Source organism: Bubalus kerabau, chromosome 15, assembly GCF_029407905.1.
Source record: "Bubalus kerabau isolate K-KA32 ecotype Philippines breed swamp buffalo chromosome 15, PCC_UOA_SB_1v2, whole genome shotgun sequence".
NCBI classification, from domain to species: Eukaryota; Metazoa; Chordata; class Mammalia; order Artiodactyla; family Bovidae; genus Bubalus; species Bubalus kerabau.
The window spans coordinates 29,168,272-29,185,141 of NC_073638.1; the positions used below are offsets into that span (position 1 = coordinate 29,168,272).

Sequence of the window (16,870 nt, forward strand, 5' to 3'; positions counted from 1 at the left end):
TCTTTAGAAGATCTCCAGTTGATTCTAACATGCAGCCAAATTTGAGAACTACTTCTCTATGAATATAATAGTTAAAAAAATTTTAGTTTCTCTGATTTTCTTTGCTGTATTTTAGCCTCTCTTTTTCTGGCTTTCTTCAAATGCCTAGAGACTGTACATTGCTATTTAAGAATGAGCGCTGCAAGCATGCCTCTGGGTATACACACACACACATATATACACACAAGAGGAGGCACCCCAACGCTGAACACAAGCTGATGGGTAGGTAGGGGGACCGAGACCTTTGCTTAGATTACCCCATCAATATCTTTAGGTCTTTTCTCTTAGGCTGCTTGGGACTCTTCCAATATCCTGCTTTGGAGGGATAAGCCTGGAAGAGGGCTGAGAGCGTCACCACTCATTCCTCTATTTTATCCTCTTATTTTAAATGTGGCCCCTTATTCCTGTCCTCAGAGTTGCTTAATATTCTCATGTCCATTATCCACCCAGCTGCTCAAGCCCCAAAACTTGCAAGTCGTCCTTGATTTCTTCTCTTCCATGCCCCACATCCACTCTATCACCAAGTTCTGTTGGTTCCACCTCTGCTGGTTATCTCTCTGTTTTCTTACCCCACACCCTCCCTTCTGTACTCTATGCTGACCAGTTTTCCAGATTCCCTTGCCAGCTGTTAATTTCTGCCAGTGGGAAGCACTTGGCAAAGTAGGAGAGGGTGGGAGAAAGGAGGGTGGCTGTGTCCTGGGAAGAGGGGCTATGGACCTGCTCGGTAGTCCTGACCCCAGTGGCAACTCTTCTGTTTCCAACCCCTGCAGTGCATGCTAAACCCTTGTTCCTTCAGCACCCTCCATTCTCCCTTTTGTTTCTTCAGACACTTTTGTAACCAGTTGCCCATATTTGACATCCTTTGTTAGAATTTGTCTTCCTGAGTAGAATTTAGCTGATATAACCTTCAGAAAATTTCCCCAATCTGTCCGCCTCTACCACTGCCACCCTAATCCAAGACCCCATCCTCTTTCACCTGGGTGGCTGCAGTAGCTAGGCTCCCTGAGACCACAGCTGGACAGTCTGGGGCCAGACAGGCAGGCAGCACTACTTGGTGGGAGACTCCCAGAAAAAATAGGTTCTGGGAGAAAAATGTTTGCCCTCTACTGCTAACCCTGAAGGATTGGGGTTTGATTTTATTTCTGAAGGTGGATTTGCTTAAACTCAAGTCACTGAATGCCTCTAGGCCGAGTTTCTCATCTCTGCCTACGGTCAGTCTGCCTTCTCTCTTCTGTGTTAAAGGACAGCAGGGTAACCTGAAAGATAAGAGCATTTTATTTGTAAAACCTTTGCCAATTGACTTTGAGCATGAAAGAAAATAATCCTATTGCTATCTCAAAAAGAACATCTTTTCAGCCTTCCTCCCATCCTGAGCATCCTGGGGCCCCAGGAATTCCAGTGCTTCTAGCTCAAATCCCCAGAGTGGTGTCAATGCATACTTCCCGTGTGAAGGAGCTCTGAAACAGGCATTAGCCATTTGATGACCGCGAGCGGTGCTCTCTGGCAGAAACCGTAGTAGCACGTGTGCCATGCCCGAGTCAGTGTGAGGCAGGCAAGGCTGCCAGGAGGCTGACGCTGACCCCTCCTCAGCTGGGGCAGAGGAGCTGGCGCAGCCGTGAAGCAGCCGCATAGGAGGTGTGTCAGCTGAAGGTTAATGTCTCGGCATCTCCAGCCTGGGAGTTGGAGTTGGATGGAGGGGTGAATGCTGTCTTGCCTTCAGCTAGAGCTTTAAAATGCTGTGAGGAGAAAGGAGAGGGAATATGGAGGATTTGGGGATATGCTAGTTATGATACTTTATTAAGAACTAACCTCTGCATAGGGCTTCCCAGGTGACTCTAGTGGTAAAGAGCCTGCCTGCCAATGCAGGAGGTGTAAGAGACATGGGTTTGATCCCTAGGTCGGGAAGATCCCCTGGAAGAGGGCATAGCAACCCATCTAGTGTTCTTGCCTGGAGAACCCCATGGACAGAGGAGCCTTGTGGGCTACAGTCCATGGGGTCGCAAAGAGCTGGACACAACTAAAGCAACTTAGCACATACAACCTCTTTCAACTCTTTAAGCTCCATTCTTCTCCCAATTCTACTTCTAAAACAATTCCTTGGTGTTGTCTTTGAAAAATAGCTAGAAATGTGCCCTACCTCCTTCAAACATGAACCCCCTTTTTCCTATGCTTCCTGCTTCCATTCATTAGGCCACTTGGTTCTGTAAGACTGAGTGTCCACTGTAGGTCCTCACCTACCCTAAGGGCCACATGGGTTCTGTTTCCCCTTCTTTTACAAGGCCAGCCCTGCCTGCTTCGCAGTTCCCTCCGTTGCGGGGGGACAATGGTAACTCCAGGCGGAGACCTCCTCCCCTGTCACAGGCAGAATCACAGCGGGTTGAGGACAGTGGCGGCAGCAGTCACTACAGCGGAAGTCACTCTCTAGTGCTGGTCTTACCTGTGAGTTCTTGAATTCCGAGTAGAGGGAAAAGAGCAGATGGAGGGACTGAATTCGACTCTTGTAGACAGGGATGTCTAGGATGGCTGAAATCGAGAACTCCCATGAGCAGAAACAAAAATCTGGGAATATGGGGCATTTCTGTTTAGGTGGCCAGTCCCTTCCCAGATGGAATGTGTTACTGTAACTCTAGGGTTAAATACCCAGCAGGTAGTCACAAAAACCCAAACACCACCCTCAAGTGCTGCCAAACAGCATAACTGGCTTAAAGAAAAGGCTGTAACTCAGAGTAAAAAAGCCTTTTCAACAGCCCACAGTGAATTTATCCAAAGACGGGGCGGCCAAGAAAGGGACGGGAGGGCTTACCACAGATCATATCAATGTACTCTGCCAGGCTGCAATCAATCTCTGCTGTGGGCAGGCTCACCTAGGAGAGGCACGGGACAGACCCACATCAAAGGCTGAAATTTCAGCGGTCCTAGCATCATTCTCTTTCTCTGAAGGAAAAGAGCTCCGAGCATAAGGGGTGTGATGGGCTGAATTGTGTCCTCCTCAAATTTATATGCTAAAGTCTTGACCCCAAGTGCGTCAGGTGGTGTATTTGGAGATACTGTCATAAAAGAGATGAGTTAAAATGAGGCCATTAGAATGAGCCCTAATCCAGAGCGACTGGAACCCTTAAGAAAGGAAATTAGGACACAGACACACAGAGAGGAAGGCCACATGGAGACACAGGGAGGAGAGGCCAAGGGGAGAGGCTCTGGAAGAACTCAGCGCTGTGGACAGTTTGATGTCCAACTTCCAGTGGTGTGAAAAAATAAATTTCTTTTGCTTAAGCCACCCAGTCTGTGGTACTGTGTTACGGCAGCCTGAGCAATACAATTTTTTTTTTTCCTGATCAGTAAAATGGAATTGGTCATACTCATTAACCACTGAAATAGCAGAAGATATAACAGGGCTAAAATATTTTATAAGTAAAAAACACTGCCATGCAGTCTTCCTGTATTTGTGAAGAAGAAACTGGACCCAGGTTATGGGCAAGTATTTATAGTTACTTGGAGTTACAAGGCCTAATGGTCCTTGGACACCACAGGAACAGAAAAAGTGACATGATATCTCAGATGACAGGCTCCAGATCAAAACCAGTTCATACTGTACGTTTAAAAACCATTAGCATCTTAAAAACTTTTTGTTCTCTTTTTATAAAAATCAGGGTGTAATTTTATAAAAATCAGCTTCTGCAATTTCCTTTTTCCAACATATAATTGATACTTCTCTGTATCAGGGCAAAATAAGGCCAAATAATTCATCAGGTGAGTATTTCACTGACTGGATGTACCACAATCTGTCTGTTCAGTTCCCTAGTCAGACATTTTTTCCTCAGCTACAGCTTTAAAATGCTATGATAAAAGAGATTGTTTTCAAATTCTTTGCTTTTTTACAGTAATTTCTCAATAAACATATGCCCCCCCCAAAACTGTCTTCATTAGCTTACATTTTAGTAGAGAGAAACAAAAAACAAAATAAGGTATATAATATGTCAGAAGGTAAGTACTATGGAGAAAAAGCAGGTAAAGAGCTTGGGAAACATGGGGTAGCAGTTTTAAATACCATGACCAGGAAGGACTTGTTACCATCTTTGCTCAATTTTCTTGATATGTAAGAGCTCTTTGGGCTTCCCTGGTGGCTCCGCGGTAAAGAATCTGCCTGCAATGCAGAAGCCTCAGGAGACGCAGGTTCGATCTCTTAGCACATATGCAAAAGCTCTTTGCTTGGATAGTAATGTTGTCACATATATATGTAAGTAACTTCTTGGTCCATCGCTTGTTTTTTCAGCCACGCCATTCAGGAGCTTAGTTCCTGGGACAGGGATTGAACCTGGCCTTTGGGAGTGAAGTGTGAAGCCCTAACCACTGGACCGCCAGGGAGCTCCCAGTCCACCATATTTTAAACTTTGTTTATGGTAACTATTAGAATTTGTTATTTGTATGAGTCTATAAACTGTCACATTTTCCACATGACTTTTTTTCTTTTCTTTTTTTTTTTTTTTTCCACATGACTTTTAAGATTCTTATTACACAAAGAAATACTTCACCATCCCAACAGTAGTAAGTATTGGGTTGGCCAAAAGATTTGTTTGGGTTTTCCCATAACATCATACAGGAAAACCCGAACGAACCTTTTGGACAACTGAATATTCTCCTATATAAAAAAATGGTACTTGTAATAGCTTTATTTTTACTTCATTGTTTAACTCATTTGGAATTCATGTATGCATATGGTTGGGGCTTTCCTGGTGGCTCAGTGGTAAAGAATCTGCCTGCAATGCAGAGACTCAGGTTCAATCCCTGGGTCGGGAAGATCCCCTGGAGGAGAGCATGGCAAGCCACTCTAGTACTCTTGCCTGGAGAATCCCCACGGACAGAGGAGCCTGGCGGGCTACAGTCCATGAGGTCTCACAGAGTCCGACACAACTAAAGCAACTGAGCAGCGGCAGCAGCATGCATATGGTTGAGGCATAGATCTGTTTTTCTCAAGTGACTGGTCAGTAATCTCATCACAACCCATTCTACCTGTAATCCTTTAACCATCTTTCTTGGGCATGCTTGATGGTCCAGTGGTTAAAATTCTGTTTCCACTGCAGGGGGCGTGGGTTTGATCCCTGGTGGGGGAACTAAGATCTTGCATGCTGTGAGGCATGGCCAAAAAAAAAAGTAAAATAACCATCTTTCTTACAGAGCAAATTTCCACATTTACGTGCGTTTTTTCTGGGTTGTCTATGTGCTGCTGATCTAGCTCTATTCCTAACCAGAACATTATTATTTACTATAGCTCTATAATTTTCTAATGTCTGATAGGGCAAATCCTCCATCATTTTTTCCCTGAAATTTTAATTAGACTTGAAAGTTGACTCTCTCAGATAACCTTTGTTACAAACATTTCAATTTCTAAAAAATAATGCAGTTGAAATCCGAACTGCAAGGGCACCCCACTGCCATGGTGCACTGGGGAAGGCTGACGGGGCCTCCAGGAACGTGGCTTGACTCCTCATTCGCTGCAGCTAGTGCTGCCCTCCGCTCAAGTTGTGTAATTTGCTTTCAAAAAGGTCTTGACAATTTCTTATGAAATATATTCCCGGGCACCTTTTAAAAATTTAGGATCATTAGGAATGGGACATCAGCTACTCAAAACAGGACATATACCTCTGTGGAAAGGGTAAGTCCACAGTGGTAATACTTTAGGTACATACATTCACCAAAAGTTACGTGTTCAAAGCAATAGTATAATAATATTACAGAGTAATTTCTAACAGCTCAAACTTGGAAACTGCTCAATGGCTATCATAGAATGGATAAATAAATTGTCCTATATTCAAACAATGGAATACCATAATTAGAATAAATGTATAACCACAATCTAAGAAACAATATGGATAAATCTCTACATGGATGAACAATACAGATGAGCAAATAAACAAGACACAAAGGAACGTGATTAGATTTAGATAAAATACAAAACAGGCAAACCTAATTTGTGCTGTTAGAAGTCAGGATGGTAGTTAAGTTGGGAGACAGAAGCCTGAGGGGGCTTCCAGGATGCCAGCAGTGTTCTGGTTTTTTTCATCTGATGTGTTGGCTACACAAAGGTATTTGGTTGGTGAAAATTGATCAACACTTAACGTGTTTGTTTCTGATTTTATATTATACATAAATTTAAAAGTTAATGATAATGGTAATACAAGAAGAGAGAAACTATGGTTCCTAGAATGAATGCCACACTTTCTAAGCTCCTGCTACCTTCCACTCACCTTTCCCAAAAGTTCTTCAAACTCTGGAGACCACTCCTGCATCAGTGTGTCAATATCGGGCATGGGCCTAGAATTATAGCGGCAAGGGTAAACAGAAAACATGGGCTGGTATCAGCAATCTTTGCATCATGATCTTCTAGGCTGAAGGGAGGTTCTCAACCTGCGCACATTTGGATTTCAAGAGAACACAGACTGGGTGGGCCACACTTACCCAAGACCTAGGGTTTGGAGAAGCTGGCTAAGTAAAAATACCAGGTAAACCATAATCTTTATGTCTGCAATCTTAGCCAGTAGCGGCCAGGATCCATAGGTCCTGACGTTGATATATTTCAAATATGTCCCAATCTTGGCACCTCCTCCTCAGAAGCAATGACTTCCTAGGTGGTGAAGATTACCATGGGTTACTATGGTGAAGAATGTGCTATTTCTTACCTGGTATAGTGCACAGTTGCAGGGGGCTTGGAACGGTGTAACTCAGAGATGCTCTCAATCCATGTGTCAATGGCTTTGGGATTCTTTTCTGCATCTTCCAGGCTCTTTACTTTCATATGTTGCTAGAAAAACAACAGGAAAGCCAGGCTGATGGCAATGAAGTAGCTCCCTTGTCTTCACAGAGAAGCTCATCATATGCTGCTATTTCATATTCGAGGCAACTGATGAAAAGGGAAGCTTGCCAGTAGCCAAATGAAGATTATAGAAAACCCTGATAAAGTCTTCTGGAGCCAGGGGAAAGGGGCAAGTCAACAGGACAGAAATGATCACAATGAGAGACCATTTCAACCTAGTAGGATGGCTAGAATAAAAAAGACAGACAATACCAAGTGTTGGTGAGGATGTGGAGAAATTGGAACTCATTCATTGCTGATGGGACTATAAATTGATTCAACCACTTTGGAAAAGAGTTTAGCAGTTCCTCAAAATATTAAATAGTTTCCATATGGCCCAGTAACCCTACTTCTACCTATACCCAAGACAAATAACAATATATGTCCGTGCAAAAACATGTACCTGTTCCTAGAAGCATAATAGAAGTGGGATTAACAGGTAAATGCATAGACACAGTGTGATATATCCATACAATGGAGCATTATTCAGCCATAAAAAAGGGAATGGCGTAGTGACCAGGGTTTAGGAGCAGGGGGAATGAGGAGAGGAGTGACTACTAATGGGTATAGGGTTTCTTTCTGTTTGTTTTTGTTTCTGTGTTTTGGCTGCACTGAGTAGCTTATGAAATCGTAGTTCTCTGATCAGGGATTGAACCGGGCCCACAGCAGTGCTGAGCCCTAACCACCTAGGGAATTACCAAGGGGTTTCTTTTTGGAATATGAAAATGTTCTTAAATAATGGCGATGGTTGCATTAGCTCCGTGAATATACTAAAAATCACTGAACTAAAAAAATAAATAAATTAAAATTAAAATCACTGAACTGTACAATTTTAAAAGGTGAATTTCACAATAATTACATTATATTTTAATACAACTGTTATCTAAAAAATAGGGCTGGCTGAAATCATAGTCATCCCTTTTACAGGGAGTAAGTCGACTGTTCAAATATTAGCGAGGCTTCTACTCTCAGCCCCCTTGAGCTGGGGCCTGTGCTAGGCCAGTAGCTTACTGTGATGTTGTGCTGTTTGGAACTCTCTGTTAACCACAGTGAGAGCACTGTAGGGTCTGACTGCTTTGTTGAAGGCTCATCCAATACCAATAGGCCAAGGTTGTCAGGCTTTCCATCAGGACGTGGAACCTGGTAAGGAGAAAGGTAAGAACATGAAAAGGCACACTTGTTTTCAAGAAGCTAAGGAAGAACTTTTCTGGTCATTACTATTACTAGTATTAAAAAGCATGCCTATCTATCATGCTGTACCAAAATACTATCTAGAAAAAAATACATGACCTTAAATATAAAGCTGAAGTTATGGATAATTAGGAGGCAAATATATGACAAATTTTTAACACATAATGAGATAATTCTTTACCTATTAGCAATGAGTATAATTTCGAGTTGAGAGCAAGTTAAGAATTCCAGTGAAATGAAGAATATATACTAAGGTAGTTATTGTTAGTCAAGGAAATTAGTTTAACTGTTAGAGTAATACAGGGGTTAGAAGAAACACCTAAGGAGTCATTTTTAGGACGTTCTGACCTTTAAGAATGCATCAATATCCCCAACCGCTGGGATGAAATCAGGAATGAAAGGCTTCAGTTTGTGGTCCAGGTCAATCAACTGTGGTGTATACCTAGGAGATATTGCCATGAGAAGGTGGAGACCGTCAGTGAAACTTATTTTATTATTCAGAATGAAAAAAACCTAAGGGGAATGGTCATGTTTCAGATAAGAGGAAGGCAAGGGCAAGGCAGGGCTAGGGGTTGTTGGTGGGAGGTCCTGGTACTCACCTGCTGATGTACTGGAAGAGCTCCTTAACCTCAGCAGAAACTGGCAAATGCTCATAGTCTGCAGGATCGTACGCCCTGGGGAAAGGAAACCACGGCTCAAGGTGGCCAGAGAAGAGTGGGGGTTGCTGAGTCCTGGTTCAGCACAGAACATGTGACTCTAAACCTAGTTTCTGCTCCACCCACATCTGCCTCTTCTGAGTGGCTTGCAAGGCAACTTTAAAACTGATTATAATCAGCTCTCAGTTAACTCTGACAATGAAGAAAAACAGGTACAGAAAATCCAAAACATAATCTTGAAAAATTTTAGAGTGTAGCAGAAATTGTTTTCCTTTTTTCTTTTTAAATGAAGGGGATAAAGAGAAAAGATAGAATGAGATCTTAATTTCTGACATGAAAATGGTTTGTCTCAAGAAAAAAGGGAGTTTTTACAAAGATGTTTTTCAGTGTTATTTGTAAAAGTAAAAAATTGGAAACAAATAAAATGTCTAGCGCTTGAGAGATAGGTCAAGATGGACACTGCAGTTACTGAAAGGTACTTGCATTAATACATGAAATGTATACAGTTAAAAGAAATAGTAGAGTGCATATTAATGACTATAATTAAGTAAAATGTAATGAATTGATAGGGCTTCCCAGATGGCTCAATGGGAAAGAATCCACCTGCCAATGCAGGAGATGCAGGTTCGATCCCTGGGTTGAGAAGATCCCCTAGGGAAGGAAACGGCAACCCACCCCAGTGTTCTTTCCTGGAAAATCCTATGGACAGAGGAGCCTGGAGTCCGTGGGGTCACAAAAGAGTTGGACATGAATGAGTAACTAAACAACCATGAATTGACAAAGTATATAAGTGACTTGGAAAGTGATTTAAGGTTCTTCTGGGGAGAGTTGCTTAAGAAAAAAACTAAATAGATTACTTAAAGTTTACCTTTCCCCAGATTATAATTTATGGAAGCAGGATCAAGAGGTAAACTGCAAAGCATGAAAAGTCAGGCTGCTATTAAACACTTGCCTAATTTACTTAGTGTCTACCTGCATGTGGATAATTAAAATGTAGCTATTTTTATTTTTATTAAACTACTCATTGAATAAGTGATGCATGCACATGATAGGAAATAAAAGGTACAAAATGTATATACAGTGGAAAGTTATGCTCCCCTCCCAAGAGTAATCAGTATTACGAGTTCCTAGTGTTGCCTAGAGACAGCTTATATAGTATCTGTTTGATACACATGCTAGCACAACACAAAGACTTCTATACCTTTTTAAAATGTAACAATGTCCCTTGAAGATTGTTCTTTACCACCACCTAAGAGTGTTGGCTCATACTTTTTAACGGCTAGGAAGAATTCTACGGATTTGACTACACCATCATTTATTTAACTAGTAATTGTATTTTAAATGAATGAGCCTTAGAATTTACTCTGATTAAAACCTACCAGGGTAGGTCATGATTAATCTAGCACCAGGGCTGGAACAGGGTGAGAAGAATTTTAACTGAAGCATCATCCAGGAACATTTTGCTTCAACATGGGAGAATAGCGCCCCTATTCTCTACCTGTGCTTTTAAAAGGATCTGAGCCTAAAACAGAAATGCTCCTGCACATGGATGTTTTCCTCACTAAATAAAACTGATTTGATGTATAATTTTATCTTCTTTTGTACATATTTAATATACAATTTATAATATAAATTTATATTTATAAATTTATCTTCTCTTCCCTAAAATGTGAACTCCCTGGAGTCAGAGACCATCAGATAAATTGACTCAGCAAATCCTCATGAAATCCCTGAGCCCACAGATGTTTCAAACAGTGCAAGTGACATCATAGTGACATCACAGGACTCAGGCAGTGGAGCCAGAAAAGAAGGAACACTCATTATGTTGGGTTTCTGAGCATCTGATAACCCTAAATAGAGAAGATCAAAAGAGCTGCTAGAAGTTCACTTCTTGCTGACATCCTCCTGTCCAGTGTTTTGAAGGAAGAGTTTCCTCCTTTGTGAGGGTGCTCTCCTTACCCTTCCAAAGGGGCCCCGTGCTCTTCATCATCATCATCAGAATCCGTTTCAGATGAGTCATCATCGTCATCATCATCGTTCTCACTAAAGCCCCGCTGAGGCGTCAGCTGTGAGGTCTTCTTCTTCTCCTGAGACAAAGCAGGGTAGGCATAGAAAGCTCCCGGTTAGGAGAAACTGGGGAGAAGGAAATTGCAACCCACTCCAGTATTCTTGCCCGGAAAATCCCATTGACAGAGGAGCCTGGTGGGCTACAGTCCACAGGGGCACGAGAGGCAGACACGACCTGCTGACTACACCACCACCGCCAGCAGTGCGCTTTTGCCCAGTTCTCACCCAGCGCTGTAACGAGAACCCTCCCACTTGGCACCAATTCACTGGAAAGAGAAGGAAGCCCTCCCCAGAAGGGCCCCGAGAACCTTCCTCGGTCCTTCTTAGCTACTGAGTCCCCACTTTCTATAACCATAGTCATCTGTGTGTGGCTTGGGTATACTTTATTCAGTACATCTCTTTTTACCTCTCACTTAGGAGATCCTGAGAACTCTGCATAAACTTTATCCAGTCAGCTTCAGCTCTAAAACTGAGGGACTTCTGAAGAAGAACGCACCTCTAAATAGTTATTTTGGGAGGAAATAGGGGGAAGATGAAGTGGGGAAGACACATTTTAGGGGATCTTAATACAAAGATCACAGGGAGGAAACCTAGTATTTAATTTGCAAGACTGCCCAGGGGAAGCTGCTTATAACTAAGGAAGAAAAATCGTACTCAGCCCTGTGCCTGGATTCTGTCCAGCAGTTCCAGAGACTGTGCATTTTCCTTTGCATTCAATGGGCATCTGACCTACTCATGGTCTCCCTTCCTTCCCCAACAAGTTAAATAAAATAACTGTACCTTATATCTCAAGATAGTCATGTATGGATGTGAGAGTTGGACTATAAAGAAAGCTGAGCACCAAAGAATTGATGCTTTTGAACTGTGGTGTTGGAGAAGACTCTTGAGAGTCCCTTGGACTGCAAGGAGATCAAATCAGTCAGTCCTAAAGGAAATCATCCTGAATATTCATCGGAAGGACTGATGCTGAAGCTGAAACTCCAATACGTTGGCCACCTGATGTGAAGATCTGACTCAATGGAAAAGACCCTGATGCTGGGAAAGACTGAAGGCAGGAGAAGGGGATGACAGAGGATGAGATGGTTGTATGGCATCACTGACTCAATGGACATGAGTTTGAGCAAGCTTTGGGAGTTTGTGATGGACAGGGAAGCCTGGTGTGCTGCAGTCCATGAGAAGGGGTCTGGTGGTGCTTGGGCTTGCCAGGGCAGTTGGGATAGGGGTCCCTGTCTTTGCCTCTAGGGCCTGGAGCCTGTGGTATGCCTTCACTTAGGATCTGAAAGGTGGCCAACTGGCCCCCTTTAAAAATGGGTTTTCAAGCTCAGTTTCCATATGGCTTATACTGAGGTTAAGAGATATTTGGTTCTAGTTTTAAAAATTATTTAACAATTCTTTTAAAGTGGCTTCTGACATATAAAACTGTGACATATTATAGGACATCTTAAAAAAAAAAACAAACACAACTTTTGGTTACATTTTCCTCTAAGCATAACACAGATTTATTATACATCAACAAAAATGTATTTTAACTAATAGGTAACATATAGTATAGATGACAGTTGCAGAAATTGTCTTACTGGTATACAGTTGGTAAGGATCTCCCATAGTGTTCTTTACTAATTCAAAATCTGCCCAAATTATTCTTGGGTCACATGGGAAGCAGTCTGGCAAGGGAAGCTTTTTAAGAATATTATCAGCTTAAAGATTATTCAAAAGTGGATCCTTTTTACTGATTCTGGCTGTATATTAAATTGGAAAGATAAATGAGCCTTTAATATTGACTATATCATGTGAAGATGAAAAATCAGGATGAATACACAAAATTAGGAGGTCAATTTAGGAAAATTGTTCACTTTTGTCTGCTTCTTCAAAGTAGTGCTTTGCAAACTCTCTGACCTAAGGCAGAAGACTTTATATACCAGACAAAAGGCCAAAAAATTACTTTGTAGGTGAGATGTCATACAGCACATAGTCACAAAGCAGAGCTATTTCAAAACATTACATTTTAGACTTCCTACGAAATCCATCTCTCTCACTGGAGCTTTCTGCATTACTTCGAATATTCTCCTTCACTTGAGTCCTCAAAACTCCTATTCTTGGAGGATAATTAAAGCATAGGCATTGGACAATGTGCTAAGGCTAACCACAAGGGCTATTAGGCAGTGCACATGTGCAAATTTAAGGCCCCGTCCATCTAGAGCGGAGAAGGCAATGGCACCCCACTCCAGTACTCTTGCCTGGCAAATCCCATGGAGGGAGGAGCCTGGTGGGCTGCAGTCCATGGGGTCGCTAGGAGTTGGACATGACTGAGGGACTTCCCTTTCACTTTTCACTTTCATGCATTGAAGAAGGCAATGGCAACCCACTCCAGTGTTCTTGCCTGGAGGATTCCAGGGACGGGGGAGCCTGGTGGGCTGCTGTCTCTGGGGTCGCACATAGTCGGACACGACTGAAGCGACTTAGCAGCAGTAGCAGCCATCTAGAGCTGTGGGCATTTTCTCATCTCTCTTTCAGAAATGGTGATTCTCTTGGTTCATAAAATAACAATAAGTGACATCTGGGCCTTAAGACTTCAAAATTAAAGTCTCTTTCACAAAATACTGGCAGTATCACAAGTGTTGACAATGAACAAAGGCCAGGACCAGTCATTTCAAACTTGCTTTATCATAAGAATTATTTGCTGTGCTTGCTCAAATATATTTACATTTTCAGGTTTTTATCTTCAAGAATCCAATTAGGTAGTGCTGGGTGGGGACTGGTAATTTTTTTTTTTTTTTTTTAGTAAGTACCCCAGTTGATTAACGTGACCAGAAGAGTTTCAGAAACCCCAGACTGTGTTATATGAAATTTCTTGCCAAAAAGTCAGCTATAACAATAATCTTTATTCCTGAAGGAGAATCACAGTCTTAAGGCTCTTGGCCATTGACTGTTCTCCATGAGCTTAAAGACACCTAACCAGTAGTGGTGAGTATTCAAGAAATGTTTGCTACTGAACTGGTGTCACTTTAAATTAGCTACAAAATACACAAAGCAGCAATTTCACAAGAAGTTGTGGATTATACTGCACCTTGTTATTTTCATCTTCATACTCATCACTGCTGTTATCAGCCATAGTCTTGTTAGAAAGATGTGAGGAACAAGGAACTCCTTAGAAGAAAAGTTTTCCCATTAGGTTTTTGTTAAAATGATTTTTAAAGACAGATATTTTTCATTTATAATATTTTATGCTCTAACCATTTTATGGAACAGGACTGATAAGAATAGCTAACTGAAAGATAGGAAACTGAATTCTAGCATGGCTCTGTCAATTCAAGATACACTTACTAAGTATTATTATGCTTAAGGCATTGGGTTAGACATTATATTAATACTAACTGATTATCTGCCATTACACAAATAGCATAAAATTTGCCCTTAGTTTATTGTTGAAATAAAGTCAGTAACGAGTGAAGCAAAAGGAGTGCTGGATTTATAGTCAGAAGACTCAGTTTAAAAGACAACTCTATCACGTGGACAAAACGATTCAACCTCTCTGGGTGTCAGTAGTCCCACCTCTCAATGGGGTCAGTAATATTTGTCACTCAGGATTGTTGCAAGGATCAATCGAAAAAACTTTATGTGGAAGGATAGGACCTAGTTCCTGGTATATAATAGTCACCAATATGAATCTGAATCAGGTTTTTACTTTACAAATTTTGGGTTATTTTTAATAACCAGTGATCTACAATTGCAAAACAAAAAACAACCATTTCTCTTCTTTCCTCTTTATGCCTCTCTTACCTTTGTGTTTCGTGGTTGGAGTATAAATACTTGCAACCTCTTCAGAGTCGTTGATCTCTAGACGCTCATCATACGTCTGGTTTTCAACAATCTTGGTCTAAGCAAAAGGAAGTATGACTACATAGCCTCTATCACGGAACATTAAGCAGTCTTTGGAGAGGTGGATTCCAAACCAGCAATGGTTCCTCTTCCTTACCCAAGACATCAGTTTTACCTGAAACCTTTACCCGCCAGGTGGCTTAGACGATAAAGAATCTGCCTGCCAATGCAGGAGACACAGGTTCGATCCCTGGGTCAGGAAGCTCCCCTAGAGGAAGGCATGGCAACCCACTCCAGTATTCTTGCCTGGAGAATCCCATGGACAGAAAAGCCAGGCGGGCTACAGTCCATGGGGTCGCAAAGAGTCGGACACGACTGAGCGACTAACACTTCCACTTCCACTTTACCCCCCATTCAAAGTTTCCTTCAGGCTTCTTGGCCCCAGGTCACACAGTTAAGTCACTTTGCTGCAGCTCTTATTTAGGGACTGCTGGCAGGCTGCCTGGGGAACCAGGGCATCGAGGAGAGAAACGACAGCCAGTGTCTGCAGCAGGTACCCAAGGCTGCTAAGATACGCGCGCGAGGGCAATACAGCATCCCTCTGTAGATAATGGCTCTCTCCTCGGGTTCAGTCAGTGTCCCAGTGCTGCCGGCGTTTCTCAGGGGAGGCTGTGGAGGTTCTAGAAAAAGTTCTGTCTCTCGGGTTACCTGGCGGGGTGGGGGAGGAGCGTTCCGCAAAGCGAGGGTAAACTCGGCTCTTGGTCCCATCCAGTAATCCTGAAAGCCATCACCCTTATCCCCACCATCCCACCCTCGTCTTGTAGGTCGGATCCCACTTAAGTTTGTCGGGGGGTAAATGAAACAAAGATTGGCGAAGGCGTGAAGGAAGAGGGGAGAGAATATTTGTCAAGAAGACGGGAAAAGGTGCAAGAGGTTGGGAAGAGGGAACGGGAGTCCTTCCTATTCCTCTTGGGAAGGAGAAAGAGTACGAATTACCTGTAGCCCCTCTGAATCCGTCTCGTCTATATGGAAAGAACCCCAGCCTAGGACTGGGGTTTCACTCCAATCTGAGGCCTGGCCACTTCTACTTAGAAGAGAGCCACGGCTTCTACTTGGAGCAACTAGCCTGTTATCAGTTGCTAAGGAAAAAAAAAGGAAAACTCGCGAGACTTTCCTCCACTCTCGTGAGATCCTCTCCACTCCAGCGCGTTACGTCTTTTCCAGCGAAGGCTCAAAGGAATCAGATCCAGAGGGGCTCGGATCCTGTTTGGCTAGTTTCAAGAAATACGTCTGTGGCGGCATCTAGCGTCGGGGAGCGGCAAAGCTGACGGATGAATTTCGGTTCGTCTAGAGAGAAGGCAATGGCATCCCACTCCAGTACTCTTGCCTGGAAAATCCCACGGACGGGGGAGCCTGGTAGGCTGCAGTCCATGGGGTCGCGAAGAGTCGGACACGACTGAGCGACTTCACTTTCACTTTTCACTTTCATGCATTGGAGAAGGAAATGGCAACCCACTCCAGTGTTCTTGCCTGGAGAATCCCAGGGACAGGGGAGCCTGCTGGGCTGCCGTCTATGGGATCGCACAGAGTCGGACACGACTGAAACGACTTAGCAGCAGAGTTAGCCTTCCCATCCGGAAATAAGGTGTGTATTTTCTTCCCAGATCAAGGATCACTGGGCTGCAATTCCTGCTAAATCAGTCCAGACAGACTTTAGGCAAACTCGGAAGTTTGCTTAAATTCCCACACTTTGTACGACCTTTTATAGCATTTATATTACATTATTGGAGAAGGAAATGGCAACCCACTCCAGTGTTCTTGCCTGGAGAATACCAGGGACGGGGGAGCCTGGTGGGCTGCCGTCTATGGGGTCGCACAGAGTCGGACACGACTGAAGTGACTTAGCAGCAGGTTTACATTATAGTCCTTTCTTACCCTCCATTGTTTCCCATTGCGTTGGACATACTTGCAGTACTAACAAATTATTATTTATCTGAGATTCAAATATAACTAATTCTATTTCATTTTTATCTCAAGAAGACTGGACTTCATTAGGGCAGGGTCTGTGTCCAATTACTTTTTAAGCTTTTCATAGCATCAGTGCATTGCTTAGATTCAGTTTAGTCAGTTCAGTAGCTCAGCGGTGTCCGACTCTTTGCCACCCCATGAACCGCAGCAAGCCAGGCCTCCCTGTCCATCACCAACTCCTGGAGTTTACCCAAACCCATGTCCATTGAGTCGGTGATGC

The 16,870-nt window shown here is 42.8% G+C and overlaps 1 protein-coding gene across 2 annotated transcripts; it reads right to left on the reverse strand.

The window, feature by feature from the left end:
- Positions 1-1,291: 1,291 nt before the first annotated feature.
- On the reverse strand, positions 1,292-15,789 carry IFT46 (intraflagellar transport 46). 2 transcript variants are annotated; one of them, XM_055548273.1, is made up of 12 exons: positions 15,619-15,789; positions 14,584-14,680; positions 13,871-13,950; positions 10,696-10,823; positions 8,680-8,754; positions 8,429-8,522; positions 7,901-8,029; positions 6,717-6,838; positions 6,285-6,351; positions 2,843-2,903; positions 2,477-2,598; positions 1,292-1,775 (listed from the first exon to the last, which is right to left on the reverse strand). In XM_055548273.1, the coding sequence occupies exons 3-12, from the start codon at positions 13,913-13,915 to the stop codon at positions 1,680-1,682; spliced, it is 939 nt and encodes a 312-aa protein (XP_055404248.1). In that variant the 5' UTR covers positions 13,916-13,950; positions 14,584-14,680; positions 15,619-15,789; the 3' UTR covers positions 1,292-1,679. The 2 variants fall into 2 exon arrangements, with proteins under 2 accessions (XP_055404248.1, XP_055404249.1); XM_055548274.1 differs by having other exon boundaries at positions 2,477-2,562; positions 15,619-15,785.
- Between the last annotated feature and the right edge of the window lie 1,081 nt (positions 15,790-16,870).